At 39.8% G+C, this 26,559-nt stretch overlaps 1 protein-coding gene across 1 annotated transcript in view; it reads right to left on the reverse strand.

Annotated features, from left to right (window-relative positions):
- Positions 1-26,559, reverse strand: part of ankrd10a (ankyrin repeat domain 10a) — a 55,876-nt gene that overhangs the window by 10,471 nt on the left and 18,846 nt on the right. Inside the window, exon 3 of the mRNA XM_060898752.1 lies at positions 17,537-17,628. Coding sequence (XP_060754735.1) covers positions 17,537-17,628 — 92 coding nt within the window. The remainder of the gene's footprint in view (positions 1-17,536; positions 17,629-26,559) is intronic.

Raw genomic sequence — 26,559 nt, forward strand, 5'->3', positions numbered from 1 at the left:
AGTCATTGTAGCAGCTAGATGAGCGAGAACCGAAAGGGTCTGTGCCATAAACCGTTATTTCTTCATGTCCAAAATGGCGGTCGCGTTTATGAAGGTCACGTGAGTGAAAAGGGTCTATAAGCAGGATAGTGCAAAACCTACCAACCCAATTTCCCTGAAGCTTGGTGGAACAGTGTAGCATTGGCCAAAGAACCACCCATTAAATTTTAGAGTGGATCAAAGTCACGGGCAGGGCAGATCCACAAATTTAGGTTTCGTCATCGTTGCAACGTGACATTTGGCCTTGGTGGAAATCTGCGCTTTCCGAGTACCCTTCTAGTCTGTGTAGTACATTTATTTAATCCTTTGTAATTCAAACAACTAGAAAACATTTAATTACAAATAATCTGTTTTAAGTTAATACAACAGTAGGCATATGCCAATATTGTTCTTTCTTGATGAAATGGAAATTAACACTAATCTTAGCACAATTATCATATCACAATACTTTAAAGGCCAATTACAAGAAGTTTACTTCTTCTAATAAAAAGAAAAAAAACCTTGAGCGCATTACGTGCCTAGACTTCCAACTTATTTAAAAACACAGCTAGGCTTTTGTAATACGATGGCTCTTGTGATGAGCTGCAACCATGTTCAATGATGAGACTTTTGAAATATTACATTAAGTATATGTTATATTTTCTGGATAGTAATTTGCTCATATCGAAGATGCTCCACCTAATGCTTCCTTGCATCACTGTACAAGCACCTCATTAAAACAGCACATCAGGGACCCCTGCAAGTATGGATGAGTTTTAGTCCCACTGGTGTTGCCGTAACTCGGCAGTGTATTTTTACTACACTCCTTGTCAGATGTATATCTGTAAGGACATACTTACTAAGGAGTCATTACATATCAAAGTTTAATGCTGACAGCTTGTAGTTCACTTCACAAGCAGCTTCTTTATAATCCGTGCTAAGGGGTTTCTAAGCTAACAGTAAGGCTACGTTCACACTGCAGGCTGAAGTGACTCAAATCCGATCTTTTCGCCCATATGTGACCTGTATCCGATCTTTTATTGACAATATGAACGACACAGATCCGATTTTTTCAAATCCGACCCAGGCCGTTTGGATATGTGGTGCTAATTCCGATTCCTATCCGCTCTTTTCATATGCGACTTCAGTCTGAACCGCCAGGTCGCATTCATCCGACTTTCACGTCATCAACAAGCCACAAACGTCACTATTCTGCGCTGAAGTAGGCGGCGGGTCTCTCAAAAAAGTTACAACAACATGGCGCATAATCACGGGCGCAGATAGAGGGTGGGACGAGTCATATTTAAATTCACCTCGTTCGGTCCCCCCCACTTATAGGGAGGAAAAAAACGTCTATGCTGTCTTTCTTTGCATAAGGCAAACCTCACGGAAAAATCAAAAGACTAATTACCATTCGGTTTATTGAGGTGCACAGCAGTGTATACATATAGTTGCAACAACTCACATAAAACAAAACAAAGACTGATATTCGGTTGGTTGAGCTGCGCAGACTGCACAGGTTGCGAGCTCGAGCTTGGTTGCTATGGTTACTAACAACAAGTTTGACAGGCATATCAGGGTTGGGGTTGGTTTGCTGGCAGCTTTGTCCCCCCCCCAGTTCAAAAAACGTATCTGTGCCCCTGCGCATGACATCAATGCGAGGGACGCTTCGGGCTGTGAAGGTTCTGAATCTTCTCAATGGAAGGACGCAGAGGTTAGGGAGCTGATTTCCATTTGGGGGGATGCAGCTATTCAAGCTAGATTGGATGAGTCATACCGCAACCGGGCGGTTTTACTTCCGTAAACACTGGCCATGCTCACTGCATGTGACGTCGTCGTATCCTGCAGTGCGCATGCGGAACACTTTTAGGTCGCTTTTCGTTCATACTGAGGATCACATACAAGTCGCATATATTTGTTAATGTGAACGACCTCACAAAAAAATCGGATTTCACAAAAAAATCGGAATTGAGCATTAAGCCTTGCAGTGTGAACGTAGCGTAAATGTATGTACGTCTCCAAACTGTTTCTAGAGCTGGATCTCATTTGAATTTTTCGATTCTGGTTCTTATCGATTCCCCTTTTCAATTTCAAGACAATAAAAAATAAAGTCAAAATGTTTAGATCAAGACATTATTCTTCTTCCAGCGTGGATACACTCGTGTTGATACAATGGTGCTTGAAAGTTTGTGAGCCCTTTAGAATTTTCTATATTTCTGCATAAATATGACCGAAAACATAATCAGATTTTCACACGAGTCCTAAAAGTAGATCAAGAGAACCCAGTTAAACAAATGAGACAAAATTATTATACTTGGTAATTTACTTATTGAGAAAAATGATCCAATATTACATGAGTAGCAAAAGTATGTGAACTTTCAGTATCTGGTGTGACCCCCTTGTGCAGCAATAACTGCAACTAAACATTTCCGGTAACTGTTGATCAGTCCTGCACACCGGCTTGGAGGAATTTTAGCCCGTTCCTCCATACAGAACAGCTTCAACTCTGGGATGTTGGTGGGTTTCCTCACATGAACTGCTCGCTTCAGGTCCTTCCACAACATTTCGATTGGATTAAGGTCAGGACTTTGACTTGGCCATTCCAAAACATTCACTTTATTCTTCTTTAACCATTCTTTGGTAGAACGACTTGTGTGCTTAGGGTCGTTGTCTTGCTGCATGACCCACCTTCTCTTGAGATTCAGTTCATGGACAGATGTCCTGACATTTTCCTTTAGAATTTGCTGGTATAATTCAGAATTCATTGTTCCATCAATGATGGCAAGCCGTCCTGGCCCAGATGCAGCAAAACAGGCCCAAACCATGATACTACCACCACCATGTTTCACAGATGGGATAAGGGTTCTTATACTGGAATGCAGTGTTTTCCTTTCTCCAAACATAACGCTTCTCATTTAAACCAAAAAAGTTCTATTTTGGTCTCATCCATCCACAAAACATTTTTCCAATAGCCTTCTTGGTTGTCCACGTGATCTTTAACAAACTACAGACGAGCAGCAATGTTCTTTTTGGAGAGCAGTGGCTTTCTCCTTGCAACCCTGCCATGCACACCATTGTTCAGTGTTCTCCTGATGGTGGACTCATGAACATTAGCCAGTGTGAGAGAGGCCTTCAGTTGCTTAGAAGTTACCCTGGGGTCCTTTGTGACCTCGCCGACTATTACACGCCTTGCTCTTGGAGTGATCTTTGTTGGTTGACCACTCCTGGGGAGGGCAACAATGGTCTTGAATTTCCTCCATTTGTCCTGAATTTCCTCCATTTCCTCCATTTTCCACAATCTGTCTGACTGTGGATTGGTGGAGTCCAAACTCTTTAGAGATGGTTTTGTAACCTTTTCCAGCCTGATGAGCATCAACAACGCTTCTTCTGTGGTCCTCATAAATCTCCTTTGTTCGTGCCACGATACACTTCCACAAACGTGTTGTGAAGATCAGGCTTTGATAGATCCCTGTTCTTTAAATAAAACAGGGTGCCCACTCACACCTGATTGTCATCCCATTGATTGAAAACACCTGACTCTAATTTCACCTTCAAGTTAACTGCTAATCCTAGAGGTTCACATACTTTTGCCACTCACAGATATGTAATATTGGATCATTTTCCTCAATAAATAAATGACCAAGTATAATATTTTTGTCTCATTTGTTTAACTGGGTTCTCTTTATCTACTTTTAGGACTTGTGTGAAAATCTGATGATGTTTTAGGTCATATTTATGCAGAAATATAGAAAATTCTAAAGGGTTCACAAACTTCAGCACCACTGTATAAGTGCATCCTGAAAATCGGCTAATATCGAACATTTTGCAGTCTATTATGACTCTGAATGATGAATAACACCGTGTTGTGCTATGGGAACTTAGGCACTCTGGGTAGCTTCTGGATATGAAAAATAATTTTGTGAAAACCGAGTGAAATTGTCTGCAGCAACTGACCGTGATCTGGGTCAGCCAATCAGAGCGCAAGAATCGATCAACAAATATGGCGTCGCTTCCAGTCATGCTTGACCCAAGTCAAAGACAATTTCGTGGTGAAATAATTGGATTTACAGCACATTATGGACAGCAGAGATAAGTTGCTTGAACACTGGAAGGCAACTTTTTTTTTTCTGGGATTGAGTAGCTGGCACAGGCCGGCTGTGTAGGCGGAGAAAACCGCCAGTCACCGGTGCTTGTGGACATCACCGACGGTGGATTTGTTAGTCCAGCGTTTTGTAATATTCTGCTCATATTGATTAAACAAAAAGTAGCTGACAATTAATTGATGCTACTGAATGTTTACTATTTTTTCCTATTATGTCCATTACAACAAAGTACCACCGTTAAAGGGCATATTCTGGACCAATTTTTTTTTTTTTAATATGAAAGTATGTCCCTTTACACACTCATCCAGAAGGGTAATTTTGCACAAGGCCATCTGTCTACAGCAGAAAAAAATAAAATAATAAAACGCGTCTGGAAAAATCCCAAGGGAGTCTGGAGCCAGAATCGTGACGTCACCTGCGGAAGCGCCAGCAGGCTGCGCGAGCTTGCACGGTTTCAGTGCACAGCCTGTGTAGACCAAGCGCTCCCATTTCTCTCTCATTGTCCGGTCTTTTGGGAAACGAGGAGTACTAATCCCATCAAGATTGGTGTTGCTACACCCTCCTACGATACATCTGTTAACCATTTTAATAATTACGTGATAACGGTGAAGAAATTTGCAGAAAACCACCAGGTTGTTTTCTCATAAACAAACCAGCGCTGACGTAGGATTCAGAGGGAGGCGTCCCGCAGATGATGTCACGAAAATCAATGTTTGCCGGGAAATCCAAATGCCAAGTTTTTTTCAGAGGTGGACCAATTCGCCTCAAATGGCTTGATTTCAACTGAATTTTTCTGGCATTGCGCAAGGTAAAAAAAAAATTGCATAAAATGCAAAAATGTGACAGATATTTGACCAAAGTTTAATATAAAATACGAGAATTACATTGATCTTGCTTCTGAATTTACCCGTGATATACACTTTACTGCGATCAAAGTCTCAGGGCATGAAAACCGGCTTCACGTGAAAACATGACTTGTCATTGTCTGGCATTGAAAAGATGCATTTTATATCTCTAAAGATTATACTCACTCAATATTAGACTTTAATACACAAATTCGTAAATCAATTTGCTCAAGGAAGCATTTGTTTTCATCATTCCTGAAATGCTTTGCTTTGTGAGTCTAAGCATAATACTAATAGTTCATGCTAAGATCTACAAAACCACATGTAAGATGTTTTAATAATCACTTCAGACTAGCTATTACGAGTCTTTCCTGCAAACTGAAAAAAAAACAAAAAAACATAACATTAAATAATCAAAAAACATATATGAACAAAGCTGATGCTGTCTAAGCAAAGCATGCATGTCTAAACAATACTATCATTACTGATTTCCTAAAATCAAAACCAATCACCGCAAGAAATACCTCGACAGTTTGCCAGTGTGTAGATACTGAAGGAAGCGATAGTGAGAACACTCATTGCCACAACTGTAAGGGTGTTCGCTGAAGCACGTGTGGCAGATTCAGCAGTTTTTGGAATGCTTCCCCCCTTTTCTGGGCTTTACTTGAGAAAATCAAGTCATGTTCAATTTCAATGGCTGCAAAACATTGAGATGTGTAGGGGTTTTCCTTCTCTGTAATGTTTCACAATGTAGCTTCAATAAGTTTTCTTCTTTTTTCTTTTTTTTTTGAACATGCTACTTTCAGAAAATAAAGCAACATAATTTCATATAATGTCAAACTCAAAAAAGTTCAACACTGAAACATACATTTATTTCTACGAAGCACAAAAATCACTTGCACATTTGTTTACAGAACCTACACTTGCTGAACCAGGCTAATCTTGCTATCTAGACAACAAATCAAAATCAATCAATCATTCATTTTGTGCAGGTCAGACTGGATATAATTACAATATTCAAGAAAGCTTGAGGGCTGAAAGCTCATTAAAGAGGAGTTTTGAATGATTAACACTATTGGCCTCATGTAGTGGTGACCGCCTCGGATTGGTTTCAGCAAAATGAAATACTGCTGCCGAGATCGTTTCCGAATTCTGCTCTGGTTCGATACGGATCTTTCGAGCATTCAGCAGGAGATCCGGCAATAAATTATGCGATAATCAAAAACCTACAGGAGATTTCATGACGAGCCCTTTCGTTTTTGGTTCATCTCTACACATTTTCATTAACCTGGTACAAAAGACCTAATCGAGATGAACTGAATTAATATTAATAAAAAGTTCTTCATAAGGCATCTTCAACGCAATCTGTAAAATTAAATTTATTGACAATGAAGCTACAGAACAATCTTTAAAAACACAGCCAAGTTTTAAAAGCCTTAAGACATGAACTACTGCAACCAGATCTTGTTTCCAAATTATGACTGACGGAACAGAACATTATTCATAATATTTACCCATTAAAATGCAAAAAGTCTACGTTTATGTCTCCATGATCTACTTTTAGCTGTGTAGAAATACTGCTAAATTAGAGGCTCGTTCCTATTTAAGTGCATTCAAATGCAATCTTTAAACTTGCAGCAGAAGTTCATTTAGCCACCCTTCACTGTGTGCAACTTTACAGTTTTATATATATATATATATATATATATATATATATATATATATATATATATATATATATATAGTAGAAAACATTCCAACTTGCATTGTGTCAATTAAAAAAAAAAAAAACAAAAAAAAAAAAACGGCAGAACGTACGATATTATTAATGTTCGTTTATCCAAGCTGGATAAATCACCCGATCAGACAGGAATCCCTCGAACCTTGAGGTCAAGCGGCCCAAGCTACTGGCAAAGTTTCAAATATTGACGCATGTTTGAAGTCCTTAACATGAGATCACTGATAATCAATAAAATCAAGCAGACAAACATTTCTTCATTTTACATGACAGTGCAAAGTATAATATTTCATCATAATCAGTTTGAAAATGTCATAAGGGTTGACATCTACACTTAAAGTAATAAGTAAGGATGTCATGTGATTAAAAGATTCTATTTAATTATGTGCTTTCTGATTAACAGAAAGTAACTGCGTACAGTGGTGCTTGAAAGTTTGTGAACCCTTTAGCATTTTCTATATTTCTGCATAAATATAACCTAAAACATCATCAGATTTTCACACAAGTCCTAAAAGTAGATAAAGAGAACCCAGTTAAACAAATGAGACGAAAATATTATACTTGGTCATTTATTTATTGAGAAAAATTATCCAATATTACATATCTGTGAGTGGTAAAAGTATGACAACCTTTGCTTTCAGTATCTGGTGTGACCCCCTTGTGCAGCAATAACTGCAACTAAACGTTTCCGGTAACTGTTGATCAGTCCTGCACACCGGCTTGGAGGAATTTTAGCCCATTCCTCCATACAGAACAGCTTCAACTCTGGGATGTTGGTGGGTTTCCTCACATGAACTGCTCGCTTCAGGTCCTTCCACAACATTTCGATTGGATTAAGGTCAGGACTTTGACTTGGCCATTCCAAAACATTCACTTTATTCTTCTTTAACCATTCTTTGGTAGAACGACTTGTGTGCTTAGGGTCGTTGTCTTGCTGCATGACCCACCTTCTCTTGAGATTCAGTTCATGGACAGATGTCCTGACATTTTCCTTTAGAATTCACTGGTATAATTCGGAATTCATTGTTCCATCAATGGTGGCAAGCCGTCCTGGCCCAGATGCAGAAAAACAGGCCCAAAGTATGATACTACCACCACCATGTTTCACAGACAGGATAAGGTTCTTATGCTGGAATGCAGTGTTTTCCTTTCTCCAAACATAATGCTTTTCATTTAAACCAAAAAAGTTCTATTTTGGTCTCATTCGCCCACAAAACATTTTTCCAATCACCTTTTGGCTTGTCCACGTGATCGTTAGCAAACTGCAGACAAGCAGCAATGTTCTTTTTGGAGAGCAGTGGCTTTCTCCTTGCAACCCTGCCATGCACACCATTGTTGTTCAGTGTTCTCCTGATGGTGGACTCATGAACATTAACCAATGTGAGAGAGGCCTTCGGTTGCTTAGAAGTTACCCTGGGGTCCTTTGTGGCCTCGCCGACTGTTACACGCCTTGCTCTTGGAGTGATCTTTGTTGGTCGATCACTCCTGGGGAGGGTAACAATGGTCTTGAATTTCCTCCATTTGTACACAATCTGTCTGACTGTGGATTGGTGGAGTCCAAACTCTTTAGAGATGGTTTTGTAACCTTTTCCAGCCTGATGAGCATCAACAACGCTTTTTCTGAGGTCCTCAGAAATCTCCTTTGTTCGTGCCATGATACACTTCCACAAACATGTGTTGTGAAGATCAGACTTTGATAGATCCCTGTTCTTTAAATAAAACAGGGTGCCCACTCACACTCGATTGTCATCCCATTGATTGAAAACACCTGACTCTAATTTCACCTTCAAATTAACTGCTAACCCTAGAGGTTCACATACTTTTGCCACTCACAGATATGTAATATTGGGTCATTTTCCTCAATAAATAAATGACCAAGTATAATATTGTTGTCTCGTTTGTTTAACTGGGTTCTCTTTATCTACTTTTAGGACTTGTGTGAAAATCTGATGATGTTTTAGGTCATATTTATGCAGAAATATAGAAAACTCTAAAGGGTTCACAAACTTTCAAGCACCACTGTACATCAGCATTTGCCGTGAGAAACATTAAAATAATATTTTGATATTTATAATAATGCATCCTCTTTTGCTCCTTTTTCAATGTTGTAAAACCACTGGATTTTGGACACAATTAGTCGTGTCAGAAGACGCAATCTGTAAAGCCTCCATCAACCGAACCCCCTGTCCACTACCACTGAAACTGGCCTGTGTCCATTACAATTCATTTAGTTATCGAGTTGGTTAAGGAGTCACAGGTAGCCTTACTCAGTTTGCGTCTGAACACCTGTTCGAGCGTGGCTTGACGAGACTGGTTATTCACGGTAGCATCAGGGGCTAAGCTAGGTCTGACCGAGCTCACTGCTTTGCATCGAGGCAGAATTATAAGTTGTATTCAGTCACGTGACTTTTGCTTGCAAGTTTACTTCCGGTGAATGAAGTGGTGATCGGGCAAACCAAATTAGCTGCCGTTATGCAGAGAGCTAGTGAAACCGTCTCTGCCCGTTTTCGCAGTTTAGAGGCCATGGTCAAGATACCTTCAGAAAGTTGCTCTTTGCAATGGGATAGATACTTGAACATTAACAAAGAAGGATTTTTCCTACAAGTTGGAAAATTATCCATCCATCGAGTTCCCCGACATCTCAAACTACCCGGTGCTGCAGACATCGTTCTACATGGACAAACAGATAAAAACCTGGAAGAGCATGAAGGTGTAGAACTTTTTGTGTCCCCTCAGGTTAAAGATCTGGGGATTGAGACACTACAAGATAAATCCTGCATCATTTATACCCGTGTAAGTAGGAATTTTTGGGCTCTTTGTTCGCATCTTTGAGATGGTTGTGTGGATGCTACAAGTTTTAGTATCAGGTGAAAACAAACCATAGCCACTTGACTCCGAATCCTCCCTGCTCTTTGCGCCAGGTAAATATCATTCGCCAGAGATGCCAACATTGACAAATGAAAAAGAGTAGCGTCTCAAAGCACAGCGAGGCCAAGCAAAATGAGGCCTCCTATTAGGCCAGGGCTCTGTGGGCTACCAAAGCACCCAGAAACCAAATTTCAGGGAAGCTCAGAGATGCAATCTCGGCCATTTTGAGCTACTTTTTAAGGAAAATAAATGCAGGGATTACTGTATTGTACTCAATTATCCAAACTCTCTGGGGGAAAAAGTTGGCTAACTAAGAGAATGTTTAGATAACCGAGCTTGTACTGTAATACAGTGTTATCAATGCCAAACAACAAAATTAATACTATATTTACTTCCTGAACTGTGCACCAGTCTGGACTTAACATTTTGTTGTCTCGACAGCGGATTTGTAGGAATTGTGTTCGGTGGTTTTCGAGTGGTGGTACGTATCGCACGCTGAAATTGCACATACATTGAGTACAGTAGGCATGGTGATTGTCCAGTTTCGACTGAACAATACATGACCATATATTCAGCTAGAAATTGCTGTTCACAAAGCCTCCTATTTTTACAACCCCGATTCCAAAAAAGTTGGGACAAAGTACAAATTGTAAATAAAAACGGAATGCAATAATTTACAAATCTCAAAAACTGATATTGTATTCACAATAGAACATAGACAACATATCAAATGTCGACAGTGAGACATTTTGAAATTTCATGCCAAATATTGGCTCATTTGAAATTTCATGACAGCAACACATCTCAAAAAAGTTGGGACAGGGGCAATAAGAGGCTGGAAAAGTTAAAGGTACAAAAAAGGAACAGCTGGAGGACCAAATTGCAACTCATTAGGTCAATTGGCAATAGGTCATTAACATGACTGGGTATAAAAAGAGCATCTTGGAGTGGCAGCGGCTCTCAGAAGTAAAGATGGGAAGAGGATCACCAATCCCCCTAATTCTGCACCGACAAATAGTGGAGCAATATCAGAAAGGAGTTCGACAGTGTAAAATTGCAAAGAGTTTGAACATATCATCTACAGGGGATAATATCATCAAAAGATTCAGAGAATCTGGAAGAATCTGTGCGTAAGGGTCAAGGCCGGAAAACCATACTGGGTGCCTGTGATCTTCGGGCTCTTAGACGGCACTGCATCACATACAGGCATGCTTCTGTATTGGAAATCACAAAATGGGCTCAGGAATATTTCCAGAGAACATTATCTGTGAACACAATTCACCGTGCCATCCGCCGTTGCCAGCTAAAACTCTATAGTTCAAAGAAGAAGCCGTATCTAAACATGATCCAGAAGCGCAAACATCTTCTCTGGGCCAAGGCTCATTTAAAATGGACTGTGGCAAAGTGGAAAACTGTTCTGTGGTCAGACGAATCAAAATTTGAAGTTCTTTATGGAAATCAGGGACGCCGTGTCATTCGGACTAAAGAGGAGAAGGACGACCCAAGTTGTTATTAGCGCTCAGTTCAGAAGCCTGCATCTCTGATGGTATGGGGTTGCATTAGTGCATGTAGCATGGGCAGCTTACAGATCTGGAAAGACACCATCAATGCTGAAAGGTATATCCAGGTTCTAGAGCAACACATATGCTCCCATCCAGACGACGTCTCTTTCAGGGAAGACCTTGCATTTTCCAACATGACAATGCCAAACCACATACTGCATCAATTACAGCATCATGGCTGCGTAGAAGAAGGGTCTGGGTACTGAACTGGCCAGCCTGCAGTCCAGATCTTTCACCCATAGAAAACATTTGGCGCATCATAAAACGGAAGATACGACAAAAAAGACCTAAGACAGTTGAGCAACTAGAATCCTACATTAGACAAGAATGGGTTAACATTCCTATCCCTAAACTTGAGCAACTTGTCTCCTCAGTCCCCAGACGTTTACAGACTGTTGTAAAGAGAAAAGGGGATGTCTCACAGTGGGAAACATGGCCTTGTCCCAACTTTTTTGAGATGTGGTGTTGTCATGAAATTTAAAATCACCTAATTTTTCTCTTTAAATGATACATTTTCTCAGTTTAAACATTTGATATGTCATCTAGGTTCTATTCTGAATAAAATATGGAATTTTGAAACTTCCACATCATTGCATTCCGTTTTTATTTACAATTTCTACTTTGTCCCAACTTTTTTGGAATCGGGGTTGTAGGTGGACACTCCATCATTCACAATCCATGGTTTGTTTTCACTTCACACCTGACACTAGTTTGTGAGAGAAATTGAAAGTTTCAGTTCTGAAACACAACCGACGAAGACAGTTTGTTTCCAGGAAGACGACTACGCATCACTACTGTGCGTTTTTGAGCACTGCATTTAACACGTGCTGTGATTGGCCGAGAGCTTGAATCAGGTCACCTCTCGGCCAATAACGGCGCAGCTAACATAAGGATATGGAAATTCCCAGAATTATCAGAATCAATGTTAACAATGACACGTGAACAGTCCAAATGCCGACAATGTGTTGATTCAATCGATACACAGGCAAAACTGGTTGAAAAACGTATTATTTTCAGGTTTAAGCATAGCACCATAATTGTGCTTCAAAGCTGTAACTGCTACGCCCAAATCGTGCATGTTGGCATCTCTGCATTCACACAGATCCACAGGAACCCCTTTAAAAGACCTGGGTATTGGTGAAACAGGAGAGAGAAGTTATCACAGCTCACTGTAACTGCATGGCTGGGGAAGCAGTTTCGTGTTGTTAACTCGTTCTGCTTCTGTGTTTACGGGGAGTGTCTTGATTATCTTGTCTATCTAGTTCAGTGTAGGAGCCCAATCTACATCATCCTTGTAAAGATTGCTAGGACATCCTGATACAATGGTGCTTGAAAGTTTGTGACCCCTTTAGCATTTTCTATATTTCTGCATAAATATGACCTAAAACATCATCAGATTTTCACACAAGTCCTAAAAGTAGATAAAGAGAACCCAGTTAAACAAATGAGACAAAAATATTATACTTGGTCATTTATTTATTGAGGAAAATGATCCAATATTACATATCTGTGAGTGGCAAGAGTATGTGAACCTTTGCTTTCAGTATCTGGTGTGACCCCCTTGTGCAGCAATAACTGCAAATAAACGTTTCCGGTAACTGTTGATCAGTCCTGCACACCGGCTTGGAGGAATTTTAGCCCATTCCTCCATACAGAACAGCTTCAACTCTGGGATGTTGGTGGGTTTCCTCACATGAACTGCTCGCTTCAGGTCCTTCCACAACATTTCGATTGGATTAAGGTCAGGACTTTGACTTGGCCATTCCAAAACATTCACTTTATTCTTCTTTAACCATTCTTTGGTAGAACGACTTGTGTGCTTAGGGTCGTTGTCTTGCTGCATGACCCACCTTCTCTTGATTCAGTTCATGGACAGATGTCCTGACATTTTCCTTTAGAATTCGCTGGTATAATTCAGAATTCATTGTTCCATCAATGATGGCAAGCCGTCCTGGCCCAGATGCAGCAAAGCAGGCCCAAAGCATGATACTACCACCACCACGTTTCACAGATGGGATAAGGTTCTTATGCTGGAATGCAGTGTTTTCCTTTCTTCAAACATAACGCTTCTCATTTAAACCAAAAAGTTCTATTTTGGTCTCATCCGTCCACAAAACATTTTTCCAATAGCCTTCTGGCTTGTCCACGTGATCTTTAGCAAACTGCAGATGAGCAGCAGTGTTCTTTTTGGAGAGCAGTGGCTTTCTCCTTGCAACCCTGCCATGCACACCATTGTTGTTCAGTATTCTCCTGATGGTGGACTCATTAACATTAACATTAACATTAACATTAGCCAATGTGAGAGAGGCCTTCGGTTGCTTAGAAGTTACCCTGGGGTCCTTTGTGGCCTCGCTGACTATTACACGCCTTGCTCTTGGAGTGATCTTTGTTGGTCGACCACTCCTGGGGAGGGTAACAATGGTCTTGAATTTCCTCCATTTGTACACAATCTGTCTGACCGTGGATTGGTGGAGTCCAAACTCTTTAGAGATGGTTTTGTAACCTTTTCCAGCCTGATGAGCAGAAAAAGCATTGTTGGGGTCCTCAGAAATCTCTTTTGTTCGTGCCATGATACACTTCCACAAACGTGTTGTGAAGATCAGACTTTGATAGATCCCTGTTCTTTAAATAAAACAGGGTGCCCACTCGCACCTGATTGTCATCCCATTGATAGAAAACACCTGACTCTAATTTCACCTTCAAATTAGCTGCTAATTAGAGGTTCACATACTTTTGCCACTCACAGATATGTAATATTGGATCATTTTCCTCAATAAATAAATGACCAAGTACAATATTTTTGTCTCATTTGTTTAACTGGGTTCTCTTTATCTACTTTTAGGACTTGTGTGAAAATCTGATGTTTTAGGTCATATTTATCTAGAAATATAGAAAATTCTAAAGGGTTCACAAACTTTCAAGCACCACTGTAAATAAAGTGAAATCATACGCGTTAGTTTACAATATGGCAACCATGATCAAACAGTAAACAAAAACACATCTGAGGATTTAAGTGTCACCTGAACTTCAAAACATCACAAAATAACGGAGAGAAAAGGGATTTGCGAATCCATACAAAATAAATCAGAGGAATTTATAAACCTTTCACGAAGTGATCATTGCAAACTCAAGTGTTCTCTGACTCTGTTCCCTTCGATCACAGAGAAAAGTTCAAAAGCCACCTTTCTCTTCGCCTTTTTGTTAAAACCTTTGCTCTTTCACGCTTTGTCACTTCACGGGGAACCAAGAAGAAACTCATCAGTCTCACAGTTTGTTCGATTCGAGCAGCCCAAAACAACGCAAGCATTGGGCATTTTAACGACTAGCAAGGCACCTAGCGAGAGTAATGCTTTGTGAACAGTGAGCTCAGCTGACCACCACTTCATACCTCGCATATCTAATGAGGTCAAGCCTCAACGCCAGGCATTGCCCGAATGCCCGATTTGCCCGACTAAGACACTTGGGCAGAAATATTTTAGCGAGTTCGGCCCGTTCGGGCACACCTATGGTCAGGTTCTTTAAGCACAAAAAAGATTTTCAAGCGAGTACATTAAAAAAAACAAGACGTATTAACCAGCATCCTTGCCTCCCCTGTGAATGGCATTTTGTTTTTTTTTCTTCCCGATTTGTAACGCTGATTCTGACTGGCTCGCTTCAGGCGCGCATTGGCAGTCCACCTATGGTGGATGGAGGAACAGCGTGAGCGGCACCCACAATTTGCAGAGGCTGCACAGGAAACTGATGTAGATGAGGACAGGTTGTTCAATTTCCTCCTCAATGCAATGGCAAACTGAACGATAAGACAGTACGGCAGTACAGACTCCGGTTTTATAATGTCTTTAGTTTTATAATTCATCTTTGCAATATTGCTAGTCATTGTTATAGGCGAAACAAAGTGTGTTTTGTGTCCTAAACTCTATATAAAAAACCGTATTACATATTAGTACCGTACACAAGTCTTACATACATGATATTGATTTATGTTTCATGTTTTCAGGTCGTCTTGTTCTTTTGTTGCAGAAATAAAGGTTTTTAAAAATAAAAACACGTACTTTTGTCTGAATAATTCAATTATACCCGTAGAAAACATACTAGCATTGCCTTGAACCGTGTACTTGAAAACTTGCCAAAAATACCGCAAAATTTTAGGGCAAAAGGAAAGTCAAAGTTTTTTGAGACCATTAAGGTGTCAAACGTTAACGCTGAAGCCTGGAGGCGGATGGGACGTTGGATGCAACCCACCTATTGCGGTTCTAAATGCTGCCTTTATATGCTAGTCAGAAGGTCCTACATCCCATAGCACTATTCCTGCCTTCATGTGCTACCAGAATGACAGTAAATACGAGTTGCTGATTTGGAAGTACACAGGAACGTCCCATCAACTCGTAATCTCGAGTGGGAACTTTGGAAAATTATTCGGATACCCGAGTCAGGACGACCCTCAACCTTTCAACATGGCAGAGGAGAGGACCTTTCACTCCAACAACAAAGCGCTTGAACATGACATACTCGTAATTCCAACTTCACAACTCAAGTCTAAATGTATTTGTGTAATATTTATATTAACAGACTGTCACAAAACAGCTGTATATCGAAATAACATTCCAGACAAATTTTAAACATATGAATTTATAAAAGTAGTAGTACCTTCAGACTAGCACGTGAAGGCAACACATGTTCGAATTGTGCTATGCACAGTGACGTATGGGGCCAAGGCGGAAATCAATGCGAGTAATCATTAAGATTAATCTGTGTTCATTTCCTGACAAGTTGTTTTTTTTTCTATAATTAATCTAATCTAAATTAACGTTATTTTGACAGCCCTAGTAATAAGTCTATCAGTCAAGATGTGGAACCCTAAAAAGAAATCCCCTAGAGATCATTTTCTTTACAGAATTGCAATAAACTAACAATATTATGTAATTTCTGCAGGAATCAGGGAAAAATGACAATCACTGGCTACAGAAAGTCCTTTATAAATTATATGAACTCTATTTTAATAAGCACAATGGATGGAAATGTCTGCTTACGAGGTTCAGATTTATTAGACATAATTCTGTGTTCGGTCACCACAATTTTTAAGAACTTGAGGTCGAATAGCCTAATAAAATGGTTCAGACAAGTCCAATCCCTTAAATCTGAACCACAGGCCACCCACCAAAAACCCCACAATGAGCTTTCCTCTCTTCAAGTACGGATTTTAGCAGCAAACGCGCAACACACGCTTGTCTATTGCCTTAACACATTATACAATTACATTACATTTACTGAACAAATGCACAATCCTCTTCATGCCTCATGTCTTCAGATATCTCAGAGAATCCACGTCACGAACGTAATATGAGGATTCACATAACTACAATCCATTTCGTCCGTTAATTAACCAACTGGGAATTACAAGACGTGGTCGGACTACCAGACCAGACCGAATAATATTCTAATTTTAGTTTGAACGCAGCATTAAATCAAACAAGTGTAACATGGGACGGAAAATGAAGTTCGTTAACGCTATAATTCGCTTGATTACTTATGACAAAGGCTTGAGTTTAACACGAGCCAAGTCCAACTAAGAGTACGCCAGCCTTAATGAGCCACGCATCGCAGAGTCTGATAGGCTTGCAGTACAATATGCACTCGTTTAGAAACTTCAAGTCTTAACTTTTCCTAATTACACAGAAAACACTTACAAGTATGAAAATAATAAATTTAATTGTGGCATATCTAAGAAGAGCCATTCGATGACAATTTATGGGCATGAGTCATATTCATGATTTTGGACATTAGTATTGGGCATAAATTAGGAATTGTGCATATGTTTCTTTTTTTTTTTAACCTAAAGGAAATATGGCTGTTCATTACAGACTCAAGAAAAAAAAAATCAATTACTTCAGGTCAAAGCAAGAGGTTAAAACAAATGTTTGAAAAAAGGAAATCCACAAAAAAAAGGGCTCAGCTTGTTTAATACCAATGGCCTTTTTAAAAATGGTACACAGCAGGGAAATTCATTCATTCATTCTGCTGTTCAATCTCCGATACGTCAGTAAAAGCCAGACTCATCAGAAAACATTACACTATTATGACGTCAGCGGACCGAGTCAATACAGCTAATAGAAATGGCTTGTCTTCAGAAATGAGCTGAAACAAACAACTTACTCAGAGCTACATGTGCTACAAAATGGATTTGAAGCCCTTGTGCACCAAAAACCATCCATATTTGGTGAAAGTGTGGTCAAATTATTTTGACTTGGGGCACTGTACATCATCTGGCTTCTTTATATGGGAAACTCTAGTAGGATGACGGACAGTCAATTTTTTTTTTTTTTTGTGGATATCCCTTAAGGACAGTGCATCATGGTTAAGAGAAGTGTAACAATGAAAGGAGAAGCACAGAATAGAACTTACTCTGGTTTTGCACCTGAGAACAACAGGGCATTGATACAATCCATGCTACCTGCCCTTGCAGCTTTATGGATGGGGGTTTCACCCATATAATCCTGAAACAACATACATGAAGCAATTAATATTAAAAATAAAAATTAAAAATGTACACAAACCTACAGTCCGGGTTCGAGCCCCGTGGCCGACGAGAGCCTTTCTGTGTGGAGTTTGCATGTTCTCCCAGTGTCCGCGTGGGTTTCCTCCAGGTGCTCCGGTTTCCCCCACAGTCCAAAGACATGCAGGTTAGATTAACTGGTGACTCTAAATTGACCGTAGGTGTGAATGTGAGTGTGAATGGTTGTCTGTGTCTATGTGTCAGCCCTGTGATGACCTGGCGACTTGTCCAGGGTGTACCCCGCCTTTCGCCCGTAGTCAGCTGGGATAGGCTCCAGCTTGCCTGCGACCCTGTAGAACAGGATAAAGCGGCTAGAGATAATGAGATGAGATGAGAAAATAAAATTTGTACAGACAAACACAAACAGTCACGATTTAAATTCAGACTAGGCTGTGATGGAGGCTACTTTCATCCAGCGCGACTGGCTGCAGTGGAACAAAGCCGAAACAGACCTTTAATCCTCTTAATACTAGGCATAGATTAATTAAAATCATATTTAAATCAATCAGTTCCCTGTGCTTTCTATCAAGGCCTCATTTCACAAGAAACCAGGCAATCAGACGGCTACTGGGATGCTGTGGAACCCCAAACGGCAACCCACGGGCCAGGTCTGTCTCACAAGCGCCAATTGTCTGGCCCGCGCTGACCCACTGGCACCAACACACCCGTCATAAAAGATTAAATAAAGTGCACGCTGTTCTATTTTATTCTGGTCTAATCCCACACCATATACTTGTTCTCTGACCTACTCCGTAAAGCACATGTAGATGTCAGAAGTCATTTGTGCTCTGCCCTGTACAGTCCTCGACTAGCGAGCTAAAGCCACCCAGTCATCTCTGCCTGTTATCACAAGTCAGGAACAGATGATCATTAACTGTCTTAAACCAAGAACAACATGGCCTGCATGAAAAAGTGCAACATTGTCCAGGAAACCCACAGTTCAAACGTGACTGAACGGATTAGTTTTGTTTTATTTGACCGGCTCACGCCAGCGCTAAACCGACATGCCTGATATGCATGCAGACCACAGCTGTCTGCGTAAAAGCAAATTATACTGTCCGCCACAAGAAAAGCAAGCAATACAATCTGGTATTTGTAGCCTGATATTAGTTTGCAAACACAAATTTTATAATGCGTTAGTGTGGTATTTAACTTCATATTAAAAGTGACAAACTGAAAATCTTTGTCTCAGTGTGTGTGCGTAAAAATGTCTTCCATTCTGACTCTTTGCTCACAGTCTCAGTTGGCTCTTCTTGAGGTGAATGTGGTTGTAGAGATGCTGCTGATAGCCCTCTATGTACAGGGCTCGACATTAAGGACTGCCCGATTGCCCGGGGCAAGTGAAACATTCATTCGGGCAAGTGGGATATGCCCTCGACATGCCCGACCGGGCAAGTTGGAATGAGCATATATTACAAAGTAGCACCACAAAAATTAGGCTTTTTGATCTTTTATTTCAGTTCCTAAAAGCGTTCCTCACTATGCATCCGCCATTATGTCCTGGCTGTTTTCTTAGGCTACATCCACACGACAACGGCAACGAGATGTTATTAAAAAAAATATCGCGTCCACATGGGCAACGGATCAGTAAAACATCAGGTACATATGGCAACGCAACGCTTGCTGAAAACAATGCAATACACATGCCACAACTCTAGGTGCGCTGTAAGACGGTCCCATCGGAGACACCAGGACAATAGAAGAAGTAAGGACGCATGCGCATAAACTATTATCTGCGAGACTTCATATTAGCCACAAAGTCAGGAAAATCTGTTCGTAAAGTTACGTTATAATGACCAAATACAATGAAAAGTATTTTTCCAGTCTCACCTGTGAAAGGTAATCCCATGTGATCTCGTTTGGACGGTAAACCTGTTGGTACAGTTAAACGCAGCACATGAATGAGGCATCTTTATTCTCCGCTTTGCCCCATCCAATATGGCGGCGAGGATGACGTATGATTCTACGCGGAAGGCGGCGTCTTTAATGGTCCGGAATAAATTGAATGCTACACATTGATGGATTAATTTGTTCTTCTACACCCTTTTTGAGGAATGTATTGTAGGACTTAAACCAACATCTGAAGAGGTGAGATCGCTCCTTTTTTTCCCTATTTTTGCTGGCGGGATTGACTCTGCCCTAAGGGCAGAGTCTCTCTCTCTCTCTCACTTTGCACCATTACACAATAAATATTCACAGTGAAAATATTTTGTAAGCGCGTTTCATGAACCAAGTTATAGGATTTGTTGACAACTCGCATCGAGTTCGTTACACTTCTACCCGGCGTGAAGCACTCACAGTCATGTGGTTGTGACGTCATCGTAAACAAATCCGTTCTACTCATCCAGACGACTTCGCAACGGCGTCGTTGCCAGATCTTTCCACTCTGGAACCCGTTCTCAAAAGATTTCGTTTTGGGGCACCCAAAACGCCGGTGCCGTGTGGACGCCAGGCCGAAACGATAAACAATTTTATCGGATTCACCTGAATCCGTTGCCATGTGGACAGGGCCTTAGTCTCTGTTTCATTTACTGCTTTGCAAGTTATTTTATATACCCCCACTGTTGTAGTATGTTACGCGTACAGTTTATAGACCCCTTGTGCATGACGTCACGCATCACGTGATAATTACAGCTGGGGTCAGACAGACAAGGCTTAATCTGTCTTCAATATGGTTCATTTTTGCGCTGTTTTTGCTTGTTCAAACAGAGAAATAGATTGAAAGGCATTACCGTCTCCCCGCTATCAAGAAAAATGTTAAATAGAAGCAAATGCTTCAAGAACAACGAGGAAATGAGTGGTTAAATAATATGAGGAGGAGCTCAGCCTGAAAACTCCAGAGAAATTCACGATTGATATAAAATGCATTTTACAAAAACAAAAAGTCGGAAGTGAGGCTGGACAAGTTTGCTTAAGAATCTCGTTTTATTTTTTTCTGCTCGCATTCAAGTTAGCGCCTTCACGAAAGTGTTTGATTTTCTTACAGGTGAAGCCTCTTCCTTATTTGACACAGAAAACCCAGATTGGTTTAAAACCTTGGGCATAAGGAAAAAAAAAAAACCTCAGCAAGAAGCGACATATGCGATAAATCCTGAAACAACAGAACAGATTAAGAGCAGAGAGAGCTGGAGCTTTGTTTCTCTTATCAGAGGAACACAGTCCTGTGCAAAATATTTATATATCTTTTGTTTTTTGTTATATCATCTACCTCTAGGTTTTCCATCCATCCATTATCTGTAGCCGCTTATCCTGTACAGGGTCACAGGCAAGCTGGAGCCTATCCCAGCTGACTACGGGCGAAAGGCGGGGTACACCCTGGACAAGTCGCCAGGTCATCACAGGGCTGACACATAGACACAGACAACCATTCACACTCACATTCACACCTACGGTCAATTTAGAGTCACCAGTTAACCTAACCTGCATGTCTTTGGACTGTGGGGGAAACCGGAGCACCCGGAGGAAACCCACGCGGACACGGGGAGAACATGCAAACTCCACACAGAAAGGCCCTCGCCGGCCGCTGGGCTTGAACCCAGGACCTTCTTGCTGTGAGGCGACAGTGCTCACCACTATGCCGCCCCCTCTAGGTTTAAAAAAAGAAAAGAAACGCGCTGCTTCATGACAGACACTGATTCAGTTACAGGTTGCCAGGTCTGTATAAAACACCCACAACCTACACACTAAACAGTAATTTTAAACTCAAACATTATCCTGTCCATCATGACGCAGTGTGGTTTTTTTTTTTAAACCTACAGGTGGATAATTAATAAAAAAAAAAAAAGCTATATAAATATTCTCAAACATAGTACTGTTCAAAAGTCTTGGCACCCTATTGTTTTCTTCATACAAACTTTGTTATAGATTTCTACATTATCGAGTAATGGACCTACAGTCAGAGAGAGTTCTACACAACCACACGGAACTTTACAACAGCTGCATGCATGTGAAATGGAAATAAAGCGGCTAAGGCAGGAAAAACCATTTTGGATAAAATTGTTATTGTCCGTTACAAGTAAAAAGTAACCGATAACCAAACTTCAACTCAATGTGTGATCTTCACTCCCCAGGGCAAGTGGGTTTAAAAGTTAATGTCGAGCCCTGATGTGGAAAGCTGTTTCAGGGATGAGAATGGGACATTTAAAAAAAAACCTCTGAAATGTCTGCCAACTTTCCCACATATACATACATACACATATATATATATATATATATATATATATATATATATATATATATATATATATATATATATGAATGTTCTCAAATTCAATGATGGTTTAAAACGTTTATAAACTTTAAGATAACAAATCCCTACAGATATAATTTTATATGTATATAGATTCCTCCTGACTCCATCTTTGACAATTTAAGTAAAACGTACCTTTGTGCTTTTTTGTTTTGATGTGCTCCTGGATGTTTCTAGCTCCTCTGTTTCCATAATTGATCATATCTGAGCACAGAATACACAGAACCTTTCCCAGCACATCCACTTTTCGGATATGTTCCGTAAGGCACGTCGTCACAGTTTGTGTCCCTATATGCACGGTAACGCTACTATCGAGCCGTGCCCATCGGAAACAGTTCTTTATCCCGTTCAATTTATCGATTTCCCTGGCACGATCCTCATTTTTGTGGTCCAAAACTTTCGCCATATTGGCGAAGTAACTTTGAAAACTAACCAAAATAACCAGAACTTAAGAAGTGATCAAAACTGTGTACGTATAGCTTGTTTCTCCGTGAATTGTAGAAGTGAGATGAAACTAGCGCCAAAACGTTGCCGGAAATCGTCGTGAGTTATTGTTAGCATAAATATTGAAGAAAGCAATGACGATTTCTGTTATCACAGCTGCAATTAATTTTGTGATGAGCGCTGCCGAAAGATGCTGGCGGGCGGTCGGTCGGTCCTGCCTACTTGTGCCACCACAAGCCTCCAGGGTATCTGCACATTTTTCAAGTACAAATTTAAAGACTTTTAAGACCTTTTCAAGACCTCTAAATGGAAAAATTAAGACTGTACCATGGCAAAGAAAATGATAAATACGACAACTTAAAACTGTTTTCTGCAATAGTTTTTTTTTTACTAACTTTAAGAAGAATGCACACAATTGGTGAACAACAGGGTGCATCAATGCCAACTGTTAGACACGCAAACAGCTGAAGCAAAGTCGTGTGTTCTGGGCCTGCAGAACTACTGTAGCAGCAAGGAGAAGACTGGTGTTTACTGGAGAAAACACCATGAATCATTTCAAAAACGAAAACAATAAACGGCAAGTAGAACCAGCTGAACAACCTTAGCCGGCATTATTTCAATCCCCAAAGATCATCTTTGACTATGTGTGATTTTGTGTCCGACAGCAAAATCAGTCTGAGTGTCGTACAGTACACAGCTGGCTGAGGAAGTTCTCGAGTATCTTCTGCATTATAGCAGGTAACAGCATAAACCTGTTTATGCAGTCATACAATCAGAGCGTTACATTAAACGCAGAAAAACAACTGTCACCTTTCATAACCATTATCAATATTAATCAATGTGTTGTAATAACTGTAAACTAATTATCAGTGCAATTGTTATATCAATGTTCATTATTCAAAAATAATCATTATCTATAATCCATGAATAATTATTTGTATTACTACTACTACTACTAATAGCAACAACTACTTTTTAATAATAATAAAAAAATGAACTAAATTTTATAACATTTTAATAATCACTACTTATTAGCTATATTAATTAATAATAGAGTAGCAATTATAATTCAGTATTATTAATTACTACTTAATCAATAAGCAGTGATTATCAAAATGTAATTTAATAATAAGTAGTAATTATCATCAACTACTAAATTAGTAGTGATTATTAAAATGCTATAAAATTGAGTTATAAGATTAGTTAAAATTTTTAAAAAAGTAGTAATTATTATTAGTAGTAGTGATACAAACAATTATTCATGGATTATAGATAATTTGTTTTTAATAGTGAACATTGATATAACAATTGAACTGATAATAATAACATTAACAACAAGTATTACTAGTAGTACTATTGTTTATTATTATTATTATTATTAGTAGTAGTAGTAGTAGTACAGTTATTTTATATCAATGTTCACTATTTAAAAAAAATTATCTATAATCCATGAGTATTTGTTTGTATTCTACCAATTACTACTTTTTAATAATTATTTGTAATAATTTTTAATAACTTACTTTTATAACATTTAATAATCCCTAGTATTTATTAATCACTAATTCATAAGTAGTAATGATTAATAATCAATAATAATTATTACTACTAATTATTATTAGTGGTTGTTATTATTATTCTTATTATTATATTAAAAACACTCTTGTAGACGATAAGTAATAAAACTAAAAAACTTTTTGTACAAATTATTTATATTGTACTATATTTAGAATTATTGTATTTTCTGGAGTTCTTTTTAATTGAGTTTTGAAATAAAGGTTGTTTATATATTTATATTAAACTTGGTACAATAAACAATGTTAATTATGTAAAAAAAAAAAAAAATGATGCTAATCATTATTATTATGTCCTATAAGCCCCATTTTCCACCTGACTCTTGTGCGCATGCGCGAACCCCCCTGCGTTTCACTCCGGAGCGCTTGACCTCTAACGCGCGCGCGCCTCGTGTCGGTGAAAAACCAGTTTCCCAGTCCGCCGTGTCCCCAGCGCTGTGTTATCGTCTTTAAACACATTTGTGCGATCCAGCGCTTTATCGCAAACGATTCTTCTCCTTATTTTGGGGGTATCTGTCATCCCCCGGCCACTTGTCATTAAACAGACATAATTATCAACGCTTTCTAGCGCCCGCGTAAACTACCTGCGCATCTCTCACTCTTCACAACCACCACACCACACCACACCACACCGCCTCCAGTAGCCTCCTAACGTTAGCTCTTGATCTACGGAATGCACAGAACCAATGCTGCCCCCAAAAGGTACGCTGCTCACGTTTAAAATTACGGTTAAAAAAATACCCCAAACCGGATGGGGACATTTCACTCGTTCAGTCCAATATTAAATTTAATACCTCCCTTTCAAAAATTCCAGTCATTCCAAACAATTTAAGACGTTTTTAGGCCTTGAAAACCGAAAGTTGTATTTAAGACTTTTTAAGGACCCGCGGGAACCCTGGCCTCGCCTTGCACCGACCCCCCCAAATTTTCTCAACGGATTTACACGTTTCACAAAAATGACATTTTCAGTGGGAAAAACTCGGAATTCCGCAGAGCCGCGGAAAATTCTCATCCCTGCTGTTTGAATATTCTGCAGATGTTTGCACTGTTTAACAATCAGCACTGGTGTAATAGCTGGTATGCAGACATACAGTATGCCAATACTTTGTAAATATGTTGACACTGTCGTCTTTGCCTCAGGATACTTGGGCCTTTCCCGCTGTAGCGCTGTTAGCCATTGCTTTGAGGCAGAATAATAAATGTTTTTGGTTTGAGTCAGACATTTAAAAAAAAGGGGGGGGGGGAGCATGCCACGATGTTTATTTTTCAGTGCTGGAGGGTGTATCAGTGCTTAACCCTGGACGTTTTGGCCCTTGGCCTGGCATGCTTGATGTAATTTGGCCTGTGGGGAAAACGAACTGAGGAACCCTGCTGCAGAGTGACATGTACTGTAGCGCAACATGCCGCCACCACCACGATGAAACTGGAGCAACCCTGTGCTTTCGGGAGACAGGCCAGAGAACTGGATGCAGTGAATGCCCTCTAGAGGCAGGAAAAAAAACCCCACCAAACTGGAGTCTCTCTCTGTAGAAACAGCAGAATGTAGGTCACCTTCCATAATTACAGCAGGCTGACTGACAGCACAGAGATATTCCCTTACACTCTCATCCATCCAACCCTGAGGATCACCACCACCATCCTGGGATGTGCCATCTTCATTTCTTAGTCTGATTATGGTCTTTTCTTGCTCGTCATTTGGTGTTCTAGTAATACGTTTCTGTAGCATAGGAGATGACGACATCTACTGTATTGATGTTCTTTAAGATCAGCTGCGGCATCCAGGGGTACAAAGGTGGAACATATGAGAAAAACTAACAATTTCACAAAGTCACTTATCTGTCATCAGAATATTGATTATTAGATTTGATCACGAGAACAAATATATTAGTCATTTTGAGAGATTATCCATTATATTGTTCATTTTAACCAATACCCAGAATGCATTGCAGGGATGGTCTTTTTGGATATTTTCACATTTATTGTCTTTTCTTCCTTTTGTGTTTTTTTTCTCCAAATCGCTACTGAATTCATCAAACCTTCCATTGTGATGTTGTTTCGCAAGCACAGCGTAAAAAGTCACGCTAGCTTCGCTAGTCACACAACGTTTAGCAAGGCTGTGCGTCATATCTATTGTTACTAGGGGTACTATTTTATTAGCCCCCCTCTAACAGTTCATCAAAAGACCTTCACGCGAAGAAGAAATGGCCACGAAGCGAGCAGAGTAGTAGTAAGTTCGAACCTTTTTGTTTACGACACTCGCTTGCTTTGTAAACTGATACAAGCAAAGCAATCCTGAGATATTGTTGATCGAAATGTGTGTTCGGGGTTTCAGAAAATGTGTCATTTTGGGAGCTGTTTACGATGGAATCAAGAAGATTTGGTACCAAAAGAACATTTGGGATATGAGAATGACAGTTCAAGCCTTGCCGTTGTTAAGATGCATTGGACGCGATCCCAAGAAAGCATTTTCCAAAGCAAAATGGCTGACTTGTTCTGCAATTTTTATCTGCATAAATGTGCTCGGGGTTGAGAATTCAGTGTAATTTTGGAATCGTTATTAGAAATAGAAAGCTGAAAATTCACAAACAGGAAGTAAATCGTATGAAAA

The sequence above is a fragment of the Neoarius graeffei genome, chromosome 18 (genome assembly GCF_027579695.1).
Source record: "Neoarius graeffei isolate fNeoGra1 chromosome 18, fNeoGra1.pri, whole genome shotgun sequence".
Classification (NCBI taxonomy): domain Eukaryota; kingdom Metazoa; phylum Chordata; class Actinopteri; order Siluriformes; family Ariidae; genus Neoarius; species Neoarius graeffei.